The 13,891-nt window shown below is 40.8% G+C and overlaps 1 protein-coding gene across 1 annotated transcript in view; it reads left to right on the top strand.

Annotated features, from left to right (window-relative positions):
- Positions 1 to 13,891, top strand: part of ABCA10 (ATP binding cassette subfamily A member 10) — a 75,204-nt gene that overhangs the window by 21,335 nt on the left and 39,978 nt on the right. The window contains exons 10-16 of the mRNA XM_042916820.1: positions 3,331 to 3,499; positions 7,851 to 7,906; positions 9,919 to 10,029; positions 10,582 to 10,757; positions 11,176 to 11,295; positions 11,532 to 11,670; positions 13,005 to 13,095. Coding sequence (XP_042772754.1) covers positions 3,331 to 3,499; positions 7,851 to 7,906; positions 9,919 to 10,029; positions 10,582 to 10,757; positions 11,176 to 11,295; positions 11,532 to 11,670; positions 13,005 to 13,095 — 862 coding nt within the window. The remainder of the gene's footprint in view (positions 1 to 3,330; positions 3,500 to 7,850; positions 7,907 to 9,918; positions 10,030 to 10,581; positions 10,758 to 11,175; positions 11,296 to 11,531; positions 11,671 to 13,004; positions 13,096 to 13,891) is intronic.

Genomic DNA, 13,891 nt, shown 5'->3' with positions numbered 1-13,891 from the left:
TGGTGAAATAAATAAATGCATATGTTTGTCTTCCTATTTTAACTTTCTTCAGGATAAACAATGTGTTTTTCCTTCTAGAGACCAGCTCGTGCATAAGAAGTTCTCAATAAACATAAGATGAAGGAATACGGGAATGTCCTCTTTTTTTTTCCTTCAGCTTCCAATGAAAAACCTATTTCCTCTTTTCCTTCTTCTCCTTCTCCCCACCCCCCCATCCGCTTCTCCTCAGCCTCTTCCTCTACCTCCTCCTTCTCTTCCTCCTTTTTTTGCCCCATAAATTTGATTCAATCTCACTTCCCTTTATTTGGGTACTCTATGTTTCCTTTACTCCAAATTTCTATCAACATCTTTCAAACCCACACTTTGAGAGGAGGTTATATTTAAATGTTTTTACACTTATACTTCTTTTCCTATGCCCAAATATCCCGTGAAATCGAAACGAATGAGATATCAGGTTTCATCTGTGTACCTGTTTAGCACATAACTGCTTATTAAAATTTATGTGGGTCAGCAGTCTTTCACAGTTAGCGCTGGAAACGCTTCTGTAAATTAGTAAGTAAAAGTAGCGTAGGAAGCGTGATAGGAGAGGATAACACAAGGTTCTCTGATGGGGTAAGTTCTAAGGTTGGTGGGTCACGAAAAGGTTGGAGGAAAGAATTTCAGTTGCGCTTCAAGGATAAGAAAGTTTACCTGGTGGACAAGAGCGCACAAAATTTTGTGGAGCCTAAAGGAATAGTATGTGTGCCCGGCAATGGGAGACAGCCGTAGTGGAGGGGAAATTAAAAATCGTTAGGTAGAGCCAGTGCATAGATTGGCTGTGAGATGTGGTTTTAGGGTAGGGATTAATAGCCAGCTAACAAGAAATTGGAAGCGGAGATTTTCTCCAAATACACACGTCTGTGCACAGCTATACACAGGGCGATATGACACGTAAAGATCCCGAAGATGCTGAGGGTAACCTCCGAGGAAGTCCCTCTGTAGGTGTCTGTTCCTGCCACCTCGAGAGGTCCTGTGCAGAATTTGGGATTTGGTTCTCCAGAGCAGTTCCGGTATTGGTGGTCATGCCTGACCATGTTTTCTCTTGTTTTTGTTGAAATGAGAAATCATGCGAAACTTATTTTTGTCCCTTAATTCTTCCTTTGGAAGTTGTCTTCCGCGTGGTGAGATTATAGCCTTTAAATATCCATATTTTTGCAGTGAAAATAGGTTTTTCTCTTTTGCAGTGGCGATCATAGCAAGATAGAAGGTTTGTAACTGTCCTTAATGAATGCAATATATTTACTTAAAAAATATTATTTGCCCAGGAAATCCAAGAGCCTTAGAACCTCTGGTGCAGGCAATAGATTGATCTAATTTCTATAGGACCTTTCACTGATAAGATTTGTGTTTTAGGAAGATCACTCTGGCAGCTGTGTGGAGAATGGGCTCAAAGCAGGTGGACATCGTAATAATCTGTGTTAGAGAGAGAGGGAGACCAAAAGGGAGACCAGTGTAATATAGAGGGGAGGACAGATTCAGGAGATGCTTAGGAGAGAGAAACAATCTGATGTGGTAGTTAATCCTGTATGAGCTGGAGGAAGTGAGAAAGGGAGGAGATCAGGGTGGCTCTTGTTTCTGGTCTTGGCTACTGGGGGAGTGGAGAGAATGCCACTTAATTAGGACAGCAAAGCAGGAGTACCCAAAATTCATGCAACTACGGACGTATTCCTTTTAAATGCCATGATTTCTATGAATAACATGAACTTATTTCTCAGTTTTGGTTCCCCGCATCTTGAAAATGTTTCCTTTGCTTTTCCACAGTATAATTTCCCTTTCTGGCTACTTCTGCTCTAGATGTTTCCACATATTTTCACTCTTGAGCATTTCTGCTTTCCCACATTATATCTCTAGAACCACAGCATGTGATTCTTTTCATTTCTCTTTTTGAGGACGTTCAAGTTTCTAGAGGTACCTTCCCCATGTATTTTTCTGTATGTCTCCAACATTGTCTGTTTTCACACTTCTAGAAGTTGTGTCTTGTATCTCCTCCCCCCTAGCTTTTCTTTCCAGTGGTAGGTGCTCAAGTTTATCCCCTTACATTTGCCTCTAGTAATAGCTTGTCGTGTAACATGATGTGAAGATTCTCTTCTGTTTAAATTATCCTGTAGTCTCTGAGAAATCAATTACATTTCCTCCTTCTATCACGAATAAGTTCCCATCTTGTGGCGACATCATTAAAATGCCATCTCATTTTATTTACTTCGAATCTTTAGATCCAGAGCTGAAATTCCTATTAATTATTGCTCTATTCTTCTTTCTTACCATTAAAATGTAAGTCCATTTGAATGTCCAACAATTTTTAGTCAATTATACATAAAATCCATTTTGCCTTGGAATGATATGAACCGCCTTGATGAAAATCCTTGTGTAATTTCATGAGGCCATTAAAAACTTTAAGGATTCTCTTTCTGGTTGCAAAAAGATTTTTTTCTATAAAATCAAATAAATGAAACATGTTGCTTTGTATTTCTTTCATTTTCCTCATAGGTTTTTAATATTTCCCATCTTTCCACTTCTTATCCCTTAATTTTAATTTTCTTCCTCTTTACCATTTTCCTATATGCCAGCAAATATCCAGGCTTTGGTCTACCTCTCTGTTCTTAATAACTATTTTTTCTGTTTTGTTTTATTCTTCAGGCTTTGAAAAGATTGGCTTTGGATTTATAGTGACTAATATACTCATTATTTTCAATGTTCATTTTTCTATGTTATAAAAATACTTCTTCATATACTATGGCAGGAATCAGTTTACACAACTTCTCTTTATAAACACCCAAGTGTCTGGAAATCCCGAGAATGAGGAAGTCCTTGATGTTTCATATGATTTCCAACAGCTACCACTTTATCTTCTTTGACAAGCTTTTTTATTTTGATGAACTAGAGCTGAGACTTCATCAAAAGCCAAGACACTGTCGTAACTTAAAATCCTTATAACACTTTAGGGGTGCCTGGGTGGCTCAGTTGGTTAAGCAGCCAACTTTGGCTCAGGTCATGATCTCACTGTTCATGGGTTCAAGCCCCGTGTTGGACTATGTGCTGACAGCCCAGAGCCTGGAGCCTGCTTCGGATTCTGTCTCCCTCTCTCTCTGCCCCTCCTCTGCTTGTGCTCTGTCTCTCTCTGCCTCTCAAAAATGAATAAATGTTTTAAAAAAATTTTTTTTTTAAGCCCGGAAAAAATAAATCATTAATGTATAGAAAAAACTGGCATCAGGCTTCACTAGGACAAATGTCTTTCTTTACTGATGTAGATGATTGATTCAGTGTATAACAATATGTGCCTTGATTGATCAGATGAAGGTGGCCACCCGTGTTCACCACTGTTTTTCCTAAAGTTTTCATTTTGGTCCCAACATCGAAACACTCATCATGAAGTCTTTGAGGACGAAATCAATCCCGAGCATTACCCTGATGACTCTTTTGAACCGGTGCCTCTGGAGTTCCATGGAAAAGAAGCCATAAGGTAACTAACCAATTATGTACACTTATAGGTAAAATTGTAATGAACTAAGGTAGAAGGGACCAACCACAGGTCAAATGTTAAAGATGATGTGCTTTTGAAAGTTCCATTCTTTCAGGTATTTCTGCCATCATTCTAAATTTCTTTCATTCATCATTTTAAAAGGAAGTACTGGGGCTCCTGGGTGGCTCAGTTGGCTGAGCGTCTGACTCTTGATTTTAGCTCAGGTCATGATCTCACTGTGGTGAGATCGAGCCCCGTGTCGGGTTCTGCACTGGGCGTGGGGCCTGCTTGGGATTTCTCCCTCCCTTTCTCTCTGCCCCTCTCCTGTTCTCTCTCTCTCTCCTTCTCTCTCTCTCTCTCTCATTCTCTTTCTCTAAATAAATAAATAGTTAAATAAAAATAGAATTTTGCTGCTGATAGTGTCAGCAGCAAAATTCAGCAGCCCTAGTTATTTTCTTATTTGACGCAGAGGGAAACATTAGTAAAGGTTTTCAGGGAAACCCAGGAAGATGCATAGACAATGACTTCCTGATTCCTAATTTCATCATGTTTTAGTGCCTGCTTTTCTAGGTGTTTGCTTCTTCTACTAAAAGAGGTTACTGAGAAATCCTCCTAAAAGACATTCCATTCTTGTGAGGTTATTTTTTTAAAAGTGTTTTCTGAGAAGAAAATGGAGCATAATGATTACAATGTGGTCCGTGGATTTAAACCACCCAATTTGAATCCTGGCTTTGCTGCTTGCTAACTGTGTGATCCCAGCTAAATGACTTAACTGCTCTGTGCCTCAGTTTCTGTATCTTAAAAATGGGCATAACACTGGTAGAAAGTTTGCTATGAAGAGTAAATGAGCTACCATGTGTAAAGATTTTAGAATAGTGCCTCGCCCAAAATAGGCATTCAATGACTGTTTGCAATTAGGAATATCCAAAAGAAATTCAGTCAGATATGCTTACATCAGTTCACTTATTCTGAAACAGTTAGGTCAACGGTGACTGGCAAATATATCTTGGAGAAAGGGACATGAGCAGGGAGACGACAGAGAAAGGAGAAAACTAAACCTGACATGGAAACATCAGGAAGAAAACCCTCTACTTCCTGGAGCTGGAACTTCTCAAATTCTGCCGTTGCTAGTCATCTTTTCAGCCCGTGCACCTGTGTGAAAACGTATATAGCCATTTCAGGTTATCATGTCCCTTACCATGAGCTTCCAGTAGCTGTGTTGACACAAGAAATTTTACCTGGATTAACAAGTTAAATTAGGGCTGAGTTCCATCAGTCAGGCCAGAAGCTCATCTTTCAGCAACGTGGTTCAGTAAATGCTCAGAACCCTAACCCTGACTTATATTCATCCAGGGGGCAACGAAGATGGGTATGGTTGTGTGGCCATTCACTTCTCCTAAGTGGATGCCGCCAGCAATTCTGTCCCGTGGTCTGAGATCCAGTTTGGCATTAATACTCTGACATGAACTGAACTCCGGGGGACATACGAGAGCTCTAGCCTGTCTAAACCTGCACTCCCCTGTCGTCTACCTTGACAGCTCCTCCTTCTATAGTTGGTAGCCCAACGTGCCTCAAACCAGCCCCTCTGATCGTTCGGGGTCAGACTGTTGCTGCTGGCAAATTAGTTACTTCATTCATTTGCTCACCATCAGTTAAGCCCTCTGCCAGATCTAGGATTCAAAGAGTAATGACGGCCGTCAACCTCAGGACAGGCACAGCCCAGGGGAAAGCAGGCAGTTATATAGATAATTAGTAAAAAGATTGGTAGAGTTGACTGCAGAGAATAACCCATCAGAGAGAAGGATCATTCAGCCCAGCCTAAGGGTGGTGGGAAAGGTCAGAAGGAGATGACTATTGAGGTGAGCCTTACGGAAGGAAAAGGTCTTGGTCACAGAAATTGTGGTGGGGCATGTGAAGGTTCTTCCAACCAGGGAGTATGATGTGAGCAACATAGCACAGCAAGAAACAATGTGTGTGTGTGTGTGTGTGTGTGTGTGTGTGTGAAGAATGACAAGAAAATGACATTTCAGAGCTCAAAGCACAAGGCTAGAAGAAGGAGGAGTAAATCGTGAGCGGTATGGGCCAAATCAGATCACATAGGGTTTTGTCTGCCAAATTAAGAAGGACAGGCTGTCCTGTGTAGTGTGGGAAATCACCAAGTAATTTTAGGGAGGCAAATTGGACAACCAGACCTTTGTTCGACAGCTTTATGGATTGGATTTGAAGGCAACACAGCTGGAGAAATGGAAACAGGTCAGAGGTTGTCAGTCTGGGGTTGGTCAGGAAAAGGAGTTGCTGGAAATACCGTGTAAGTAAAGGGATTTGGTATGGGGATGAAGAATTCATAAAAGTACTAAAGATAGAAGAGGAAGATGCAAGAGAGTTGTAGCCAGAAAGTCAGGGGCATAGCCGCTGAGGACCTTATCCTGATGTGTGGAAATGGGTGGGTTTCGACAAGTTTGCTGGTAAACCACTGTGAATGGGGGGATTCTCTGGACAAATGCCCACCGGTTTTCTTAACCTGCGGCAGCAAAACGGGGTTTGTCAAGAAGTCTGAGCAGCTGCTACAAATCTGGAGTCTGCCCATGTGTCTGCCCCCATGACCTTCAGGGAACAATGGCCTGTCTTCACTTGCCCAAGGTCTCTTAAGTCCAATACAGAGAAGGATTTCTGAGAAATGTAGTCCCTGGTGTGCCCTCTGCATTGGAGACAAAGGTCTAGGCTGAGGCGAATGGATAACTGACCATCAAGTTCGGAGGTCGAGGTGAGAGACGGCAAAAATCTGGACTGGAAGGTCACGGACAAGTGACAAAGGGATAAATTCAAATAAAGTCATAAAGTTACATTCATAAATCCATAAGGTTAAATTATAATAATTGTGTGGGCCACAGGTGGAGGTAAGAAAGAGGTAAAGAAAGAATCATGGACGTTTCTTAGGCATTTAGTTCGTATTCCTGGGTGGATGCTGAAAACACCAAAGGACATAGAGAACTGAAGTGGGGGTGGTTTAGAGGGAAAAAATAACTTACGCTGTGTGGTTTTGAGGTGAGGAGATACAGCAAAAAACTGTACCTTTGAGGGGCGCCTGGGTGGCTCAGTCGGTTAAGCGGCCGACTTCGGCTCAGGTCATGATCTCGTGGTTCATGAGTTCGAGCCCCGCGTCGGGCTCTGTGCTGACTGCTCAGAGCCTGGAGCCTGTTTCAGATTCTGTGCCTCCCTCTCTCTCTGCCCGTCCCGTGTTCATGCTCTGTCTCTCTCTGTCTCAAAAATAAATAAGTGTTAAAAAAAATTTTTTTAAATAAAAAAAAAAGCTGTACCTTTGAGACTTTGAAGACAGGCATAACGACACAAATCTTGGAATCATTAGAATCTCAGTAAGAGTTGAAGCAGTGAGAGTGGGTAATATTGTATAGCAGAGATTTGAGAATAAGAAAAATAGTGGAATAGTGTGGAATCCAGTTTAAGGAATCCATAAAGTATGCTGAGCAGAAAAGTAAGAGAATGATATGAAAATCAAGAAGGTAGAAGCCAAAGAAATAAAGCCTTGAAAGAAGAAAAGAGCAAGTAGATATTTAATACAGCATCTATTTTTTTTAACGTTTATTTTATTTTTGAGAGAGAGCATGTGAAAGCAGGGTAGGGGCAGAGAGAGGGAGACAGAGGATCCGATCCAAAGCAGGCTCCATGCTGTAGCTCAGAGCCCCACGCGGGGCTCGAACTCATGAACCGTGAGATCATGACCTGAGCCAAAGTCCGATGTTTAATTGACTGAGCCACCCAGGTGCTCCATTAATACGGCATGCATTCAACAATGACTGGAAAATGTCCATTGGATTCAGTAGAATGTCATTGGTGTCTTTGCTGAGGATAGTTTCAATGGAGTTGTAGGGTCAGAAGCTATGTTGCTTTAGGTTGGGAGTAAATGTGAGATACAGAAATGGAAATAGAGAGTAGAGACTATATTTTGATAAATGTGCCCGTGAAGGAGATGAACAGTTAACTAATAGCTGGAGAGGGGTGCAGGACTGAGGGAAAGTCTCTCCCCCCTCCTCCCTTCTTATTCCTCTTCTTTCCTTCCTTTCTAACAATAGTGGCTTTTTCTTCATTTGCAAACTGAGGACAACAACTGGAGTACATGAAATGCCCAGTTTGATAAGGGTATGAGCAGGTCCGGGCAAAGCTTTTGGGGGGCGGTATGAGCTTTTACCACTGCCCTCCTTGGATCCCATTACGAAGGCAACACCCTACCTTGTGAGGTTCAGGTGCAATTGCAAACTGTATTATTGGCAGTTAACATAATCTATGTTATCCAAAAATGTACTTACCTCAAAGTTGCTTAATCTTCTTTCAGAATCAGAAATATTAGAAAAGAATACGATGGAAAGCCTGAAAAAGTAGCATTGCAAGGTAAAGAGAAAAACTTCATTGTTTTGATGACGTTTTTTTTAAATTTTTTTTTTTTTTTACATTTATTTATTTTTGAGAAACAGAGTGAGACAAAGCGTGAGCGGGGCAGGGGCAGAGAGAGAAAGAGACACAGAATCTGAAGCAGGCTCCAGGCTCTGAGCAAGCGGTCAGCACAGAGCCTGATGCGGGGCTCGAACCTGTAGACTGTGAGATCATGACCTGAGCCGAAGTCGGACGCTCAACCGACTGAGCCACCCAGGCGCCCGATGATGTTTTTAATGAAAATAATTTTTTTTTTGCTTCCTGAAAATACAAATAGTCATAGTGCAAAATCAGAGGATGAATATAGATAAAAAGAAAAATTTTTAAAAACCACATTTCTGCTATGAGGGATAGTCCTCGATAATATATTTACATATAGTATTTAAAAAAACAAGACTGTACTAATTATGCTGGGTTTTTTTCATTTTATTTAAATTCAAGTTAGTTAACATATAGTGTAATAATGATGTCAGGAGTAGAATTTAGTGGCTCATCAGTTACATATAACACCCTGTGCTCATCCCAACAGGTGCCCTCCTTAATGCCCATCACCCATTTAGCCCATATCCCCAGCCCCCTCCCCTCCAGCAACCCTCAGTTTGTTCTCTGTATTTAAGAGTCTCTTACGGTTTGTCTCCCTCTGTTTTTACATTATTTTTCCTGCCCTTCCCCATGTTCATCTGTTTTGTTTCTTAAATTCCACATATGAGTGAAATCATATGATATTTATCTTTCTCTGATTGACTTATTTTGCTTAGCATAATACCCTCCAGTTCCATCCACATAGTTGCAAATGGCAAGATTTCATTCTTTTTGACTGCTGAGTAATACTCCATTGTGTGTGTGTGTGTGTGTGTGTGTGTGTGTGTGTGTGTGTGTGTGTGTATACCACATCTTTATCCATTCATCCATCGATGGACATTTGGGCTCTTTCCATAAATTGGCTATTGTCGATGGTGCTGCTCTAAACATTGGGGTGCATGTGCCCCTTTGAATCAAGCTTCTTGCATCCTTTGGATAAATACCTAGTAGTACAATTGCTGGGTCGTAGGGTAGTTCTCTTGTTAACTTTTTGAGGAACCTCCACACTGTTCTCAAGCGGCTGTGCCCGTTTGCGTTCCCACCACTTAGGCAAGTTTATAATCTGTGACTTAGATTTGTTAAACGGAGCTTGAAGTATCACCAGCATTGTTTTTACTTTCAGAGAACTTTCCATCATCTGTTTTGGGCAGCGGTTTGCCTGGTTTTTATATTCTCTGACAATAGAATTCCATCTGTTGTCAATCTTTAGAGAATGTCTAAAAGTTCTAGGATGCTAATGGACCTCTATTGTTTCTCCATGGAGTCAGATAATTTTTCAAATATTAAAGAAAAACACGATCAAGTCCTAAGCACTCATATAAAAAAAAAAAATGCCTGTGACATGTCCTGGGTCCCAGCAGACCCCCTCTAGAGGCCACGTCCATACTTTTGTCATACGGAACAGAACAGTGACCAGTGCCTGGGGAAACTTTACGATCCTCTCCTCAACTGGTCCACCCTCCCTCTAAATATCGAATAAATACCCCTTCCCTCTATATCTGGCCCTTCTGTCTCCGCTCTGGGAGCCTCTGTGGAATGTTCTTCCACACCGCTTTCCTTTACCCAGGAAGCAAATACTCTCTTTACTCTGCTTTATTCCTGGTAGCAAAGGCTATTCTTTAACATCAAATTGATATATTCATTGACACTCAAAGGATTTGGGCAGGGAGAAAGGCAGACATTTATTTCTCAGTCTTGATCCAATTTCTCCAGAGAAATTAAGGTTTTTTTTCTTCATAGACACAACTAAATACGTCATCTTACAGGGGACATCTCCGAATACCAGTGAAATGAAGTGCTAAGATACATTTGACTCTTGTGACTTTTTTAAGGTCCATTCCATCTGAATATGGTCCAAAGGCTACTTTTCACCTTTTATCCTAAAACAGGCATATTTCTTGACATATATGAAGGACAAGTGACCGCAATCCTTGGACATAATGGCGCTGGTAAATCGACACTGCTGAACATTCTTAGTGGGTTGTCTGTTCCTACGAAAGGTAAGGAAATAGTTTCACAAGTGGCTTATTAAGCAGGCTGTTTATACAGTTGCGTAATTTAGAATAGGAAATATTTATTTCATATTTATATAAATTCATGAGAAAGCTTGTATCTCCGCTTTGCTATTGTTTGCCATTCCCTGTATTCTTGGCATTGCCATAGACCCTGATATTTGTGTTGAGAATAATCTGAATTTCTGAAATTAAATAATCTGAAATTAAATGTATTAATTATACAATTATAAAATGTGAGGTTTCTTCAACTAGTATCCCATATTATCACTCTTCACAGAGTTACTATCCTGGTGGTGAATAAAATTTCTAGGGGTGCCTGGGTGGCTCAGTTAAGCGTTTGACTTCGGCTCAGGTCATGATCTCACGGTTCATGAGTTCGAGCCCCACATCGGGCTCTGTGCTGACATCTCAGAGCCTGGAGCCTGCCACGGATTCTGTGTCTTCCTTTCTCTCTGCCCCGCCCCCGCTCACTCTCTGTCTCTGTCTCTCAAAATAAACATTAAAATAAAATGAAATAAAATAAAATTTCTATTTTAGGATCAGCCACTATTTATAATACCCAACTCTCTGAAATAACGAACATGGAAGAAACTAGAATGAACATTGGATTTTGTCCACAATTCAATATTCAATTTGATTTTCTGACTGTGAGAGAAAACCTCAGGCTATTTGCTAAAATAAAAGGGATTCAGTCCAAGGAAGTGGAACAAGAGGTAGGTGAACATATTCAAATTGGTGGCTTTGAAAATACTTTACTTTGCTCTTGACCATATTTTTAGAATTTTTTTATGTTTATTTATTTTTGAGAGAGACAGAGATAGCACGAGCAGGGTTGGAACAGAGAGAGAGGGAGACACAGAATCCGAAGCAAGCTCCAGGCTCTGAGCCATCAGCACAGAGCCTGATGCGGGGCTCGAACCCACAAACCGTGATATCATGACCTGAGCCGAAGTCGGTCGCTCAACTGGCTGAGCCACCCAGGCGTCCCTCGTGACCATATTTTTTTTAACTATTACTTTATTTTTTCATAAATAAAGTTGATGAAGTTCTTAGAATAGATTTCTCCTGATTATTAGAAAAACTGATTGAAGTAAAATATTTTGTATTATGTAGATGGGTTTTTTTTGATAGGTGAAAAGAGTCATAATGGAATTGGACATACAAAACACTCAAGACGTTATTGCTAAAAAATTGACTGGTGGACAAAAGAGAAAACTGACACTTGGGATTGCCCTTTTAGGAGATCCTCAGGTAAGAGGGAAAAAATTTTTTTTGAAATTAATTTGTACTGAAGGATATCAAGCTATCATTAAAGTCTAAACTCTACCAAATATGAGAGGAAATTTGTGATAGGGGGCCATACAAGCCTCTGGGGAATCCTGTGGAAGGCTGTATTTGAATCTAGGAATTATATGGGTTTCCATGCAACTTTCTGAAGGTCCTCACTTGGAACTGAAAGATACTTTCATACTCTTCCTCGTCTGTAGGTTTTGCTGCTGGATGAGCCAACTACTGGACTGGATCCTTTTTCAAAGCACCAAGTTTGGAACCTCCTCAAGGAGCGGAAGACAAACCGTGTGATCCTTTTTAGTACCCAGATTATGGATGAGGCTGACATCTTGGCTGGTGATTCTTGGCTTCTTTCTTCTAACTAGTTATTTAAGGACTTAACATGAGAGATATTGTCTATAGTCTTTTTTTTTTTTTAAAGAGAATCTTGCTTAAAGTCCATTTGAGTAACGACATTCTAAAGATGCACTTTGCTTCAGAGGGATGCTGAGCTCCCCATGAGTTCTTAGCATATGTGTCGCCGAAGCAAGCACTCCCCCTGAGTTCTTAGACCTGTGCTTGATGTATCTTCTTGTCTGTAACTTTTTTCACTGTCTACATTAATCACAAGTACATTTAAGATTTTTTGAAACTCCAATATTAACTTTCATATAGTTTTTTGTTATTGAGTAGAAAAAACTTTTCTCTGGGAAAACTTTTTAAATTTACAAGCCTTCGTTGCCTTCTTAAGAGGATCTTTGTTTCACTAATCGAGGGTACGAAGATGCAGTATTGGAGAATGTTCTGCCTAAGACATAGTGGCAGGTGGAGGACTAGTTTCAGTGAGCCAGAAAAAGGTATGGAAGAAGAATCTGGAACAAATTAAGTCAGAAACGGACGCCGTGAAAAGAAGAGAAAGTTTACTGTCTGACGTGCAGTACGATCCTATACTAAGTTTCCTTAAAATATACTTGACTTCCATGTCCACTACTTCCTGCCTCAATAAAGTTATGAAACAAGCCATCCCCAAACATAGTGTCTTGAGTCAATAAGCATTTATTTAGTGCATAAGTTGGAGAGTTGGCAATTTAGGGTGGGCTCACTTAGATTTTCCCATCTTTGACTGGGTTCACTTAGGTCTGGTAGTTGAATGGCCATTGGCAAGGCCCGTTGGATAACCTAAGGTGACTTAGGTGACAGCCCCACTCTAGATGTATTTCATCTTCCAGCAGACTACCCCAGGCATTCTCATGGCAGGGACTAAGGCTCTAGAGACCAAGTCCCAATGCATAAGCCCATTTCAAGCCTCTATTGGCCAAAGTAGGCAACATGGCATTGGCCAAAGAAAATCGCATGGTGGAGGCAGATATCAAGGGGTAAAGCAGATCTCCTTGATCATGGTGAGAGAACACTGCAAAGTTACATAGTAAAGTATGTGCACGAAGGGAGAGTTGAAGATTGGGCCTCCTTGTAATGTTTTATGCCATTGGATAACCCGTGAGGGACGTAGTGAATTTCTGAGTCCTGCTTCAAAGTAGGCATGGGGATGAGAAATGGTGCTGTACCCAGAAGCTCAGTCATATGAGACTACATTCATACTGAAAAACCCATTCAGTGTGTTGGTCTCCAGAGCAGAGAATATACCCATATAAGGAATTCACATAATTTATTCTTTCTTTCTTTCTACTCAGATAGGAAAGTGTTTCTGTCTAATGGGAAATTGAAATGTGCAGGGTCATCTTTGTTTCTGAAGCAAAAATGGGGTATTGGATATCATTTAAGGTAATGTATTCTGGGAGTAACTTTAAAAAAATTTTTTTAATGTTTATTTATCTTTGAGCGACAGGGAGACAGAGTGCAAGCAGGGGAAGGGCAGAGAGAGAGGGAGACATAGAATCCAAAGCAGGCTCTAGGCTCTGAGCTGTCAGCACAGAGCCTGATGCGGGGCTCCAACTCATGAACCGTGAGATCACGATCTGAGTCAAAGTCGGACACTTAACTGACTGAGTCACCCAGTCGCCCATGGGAGTAGCTCTTTAATATGACTGTCGATACAAGGGGTGGCATTTCATGTAATCCTCTAGAGGTATAAGAAAACCAACCTAATATTTGGTGGAAATTGATTTACAATAAACAGTACAATGTATCTCCCTCATTGACATGTTCCTTGTTGGTTGTTTCTTGGTTTAAAACATGTAGATTTCCAAATGCTTATATATCTTTCAATAAAACATTTCTTGGCTAATATATAAAAATTTATAATTATGTTTTCAAAAAGCAAGTAATTTAAAAGAAATTTTAGTTTATTTTTTTTTGAGAGAGAGAGAGAGAGTGGGAGAGACATAGTGTGGGAGGAGTGGGGGGCAGAGGAGGAGGTGTGGAGGGAGAATCCCATACAGGCTCTGCACTCTCAGTGCAAAGCTCTACGTGGGGCTCAAACTCACAAACCATGAGATCATTACCTGAGCAAAAATCAAGAATCGGATGCATAACCAACTGAGCCACCCAGGCGCCGCCCCCCCCACCCCCCCACCGCCCAGAAAAAGCAAGTGATTTTTAGTGAAACAATTGGCCCTGA

The sequence above is a fragment of the Panthera leo genome, chromosome E1 (assembly GCF_018350215.1).
Source record: "Panthera leo isolate Ple1 chromosome E1, P.leo_Ple1_pat1.1, whole genome shotgun sequence".
Classification (NCBI taxonomy): Eukaryota; Metazoa; Chordata; class Mammalia; order Carnivora; family Felidae; genus Panthera; species Panthera leo.
The sequence above is the reverse complement of the archived record's forward strand: the minus strand, read 5'-3'. Positions and strand labels throughout refer to the sequence as shown.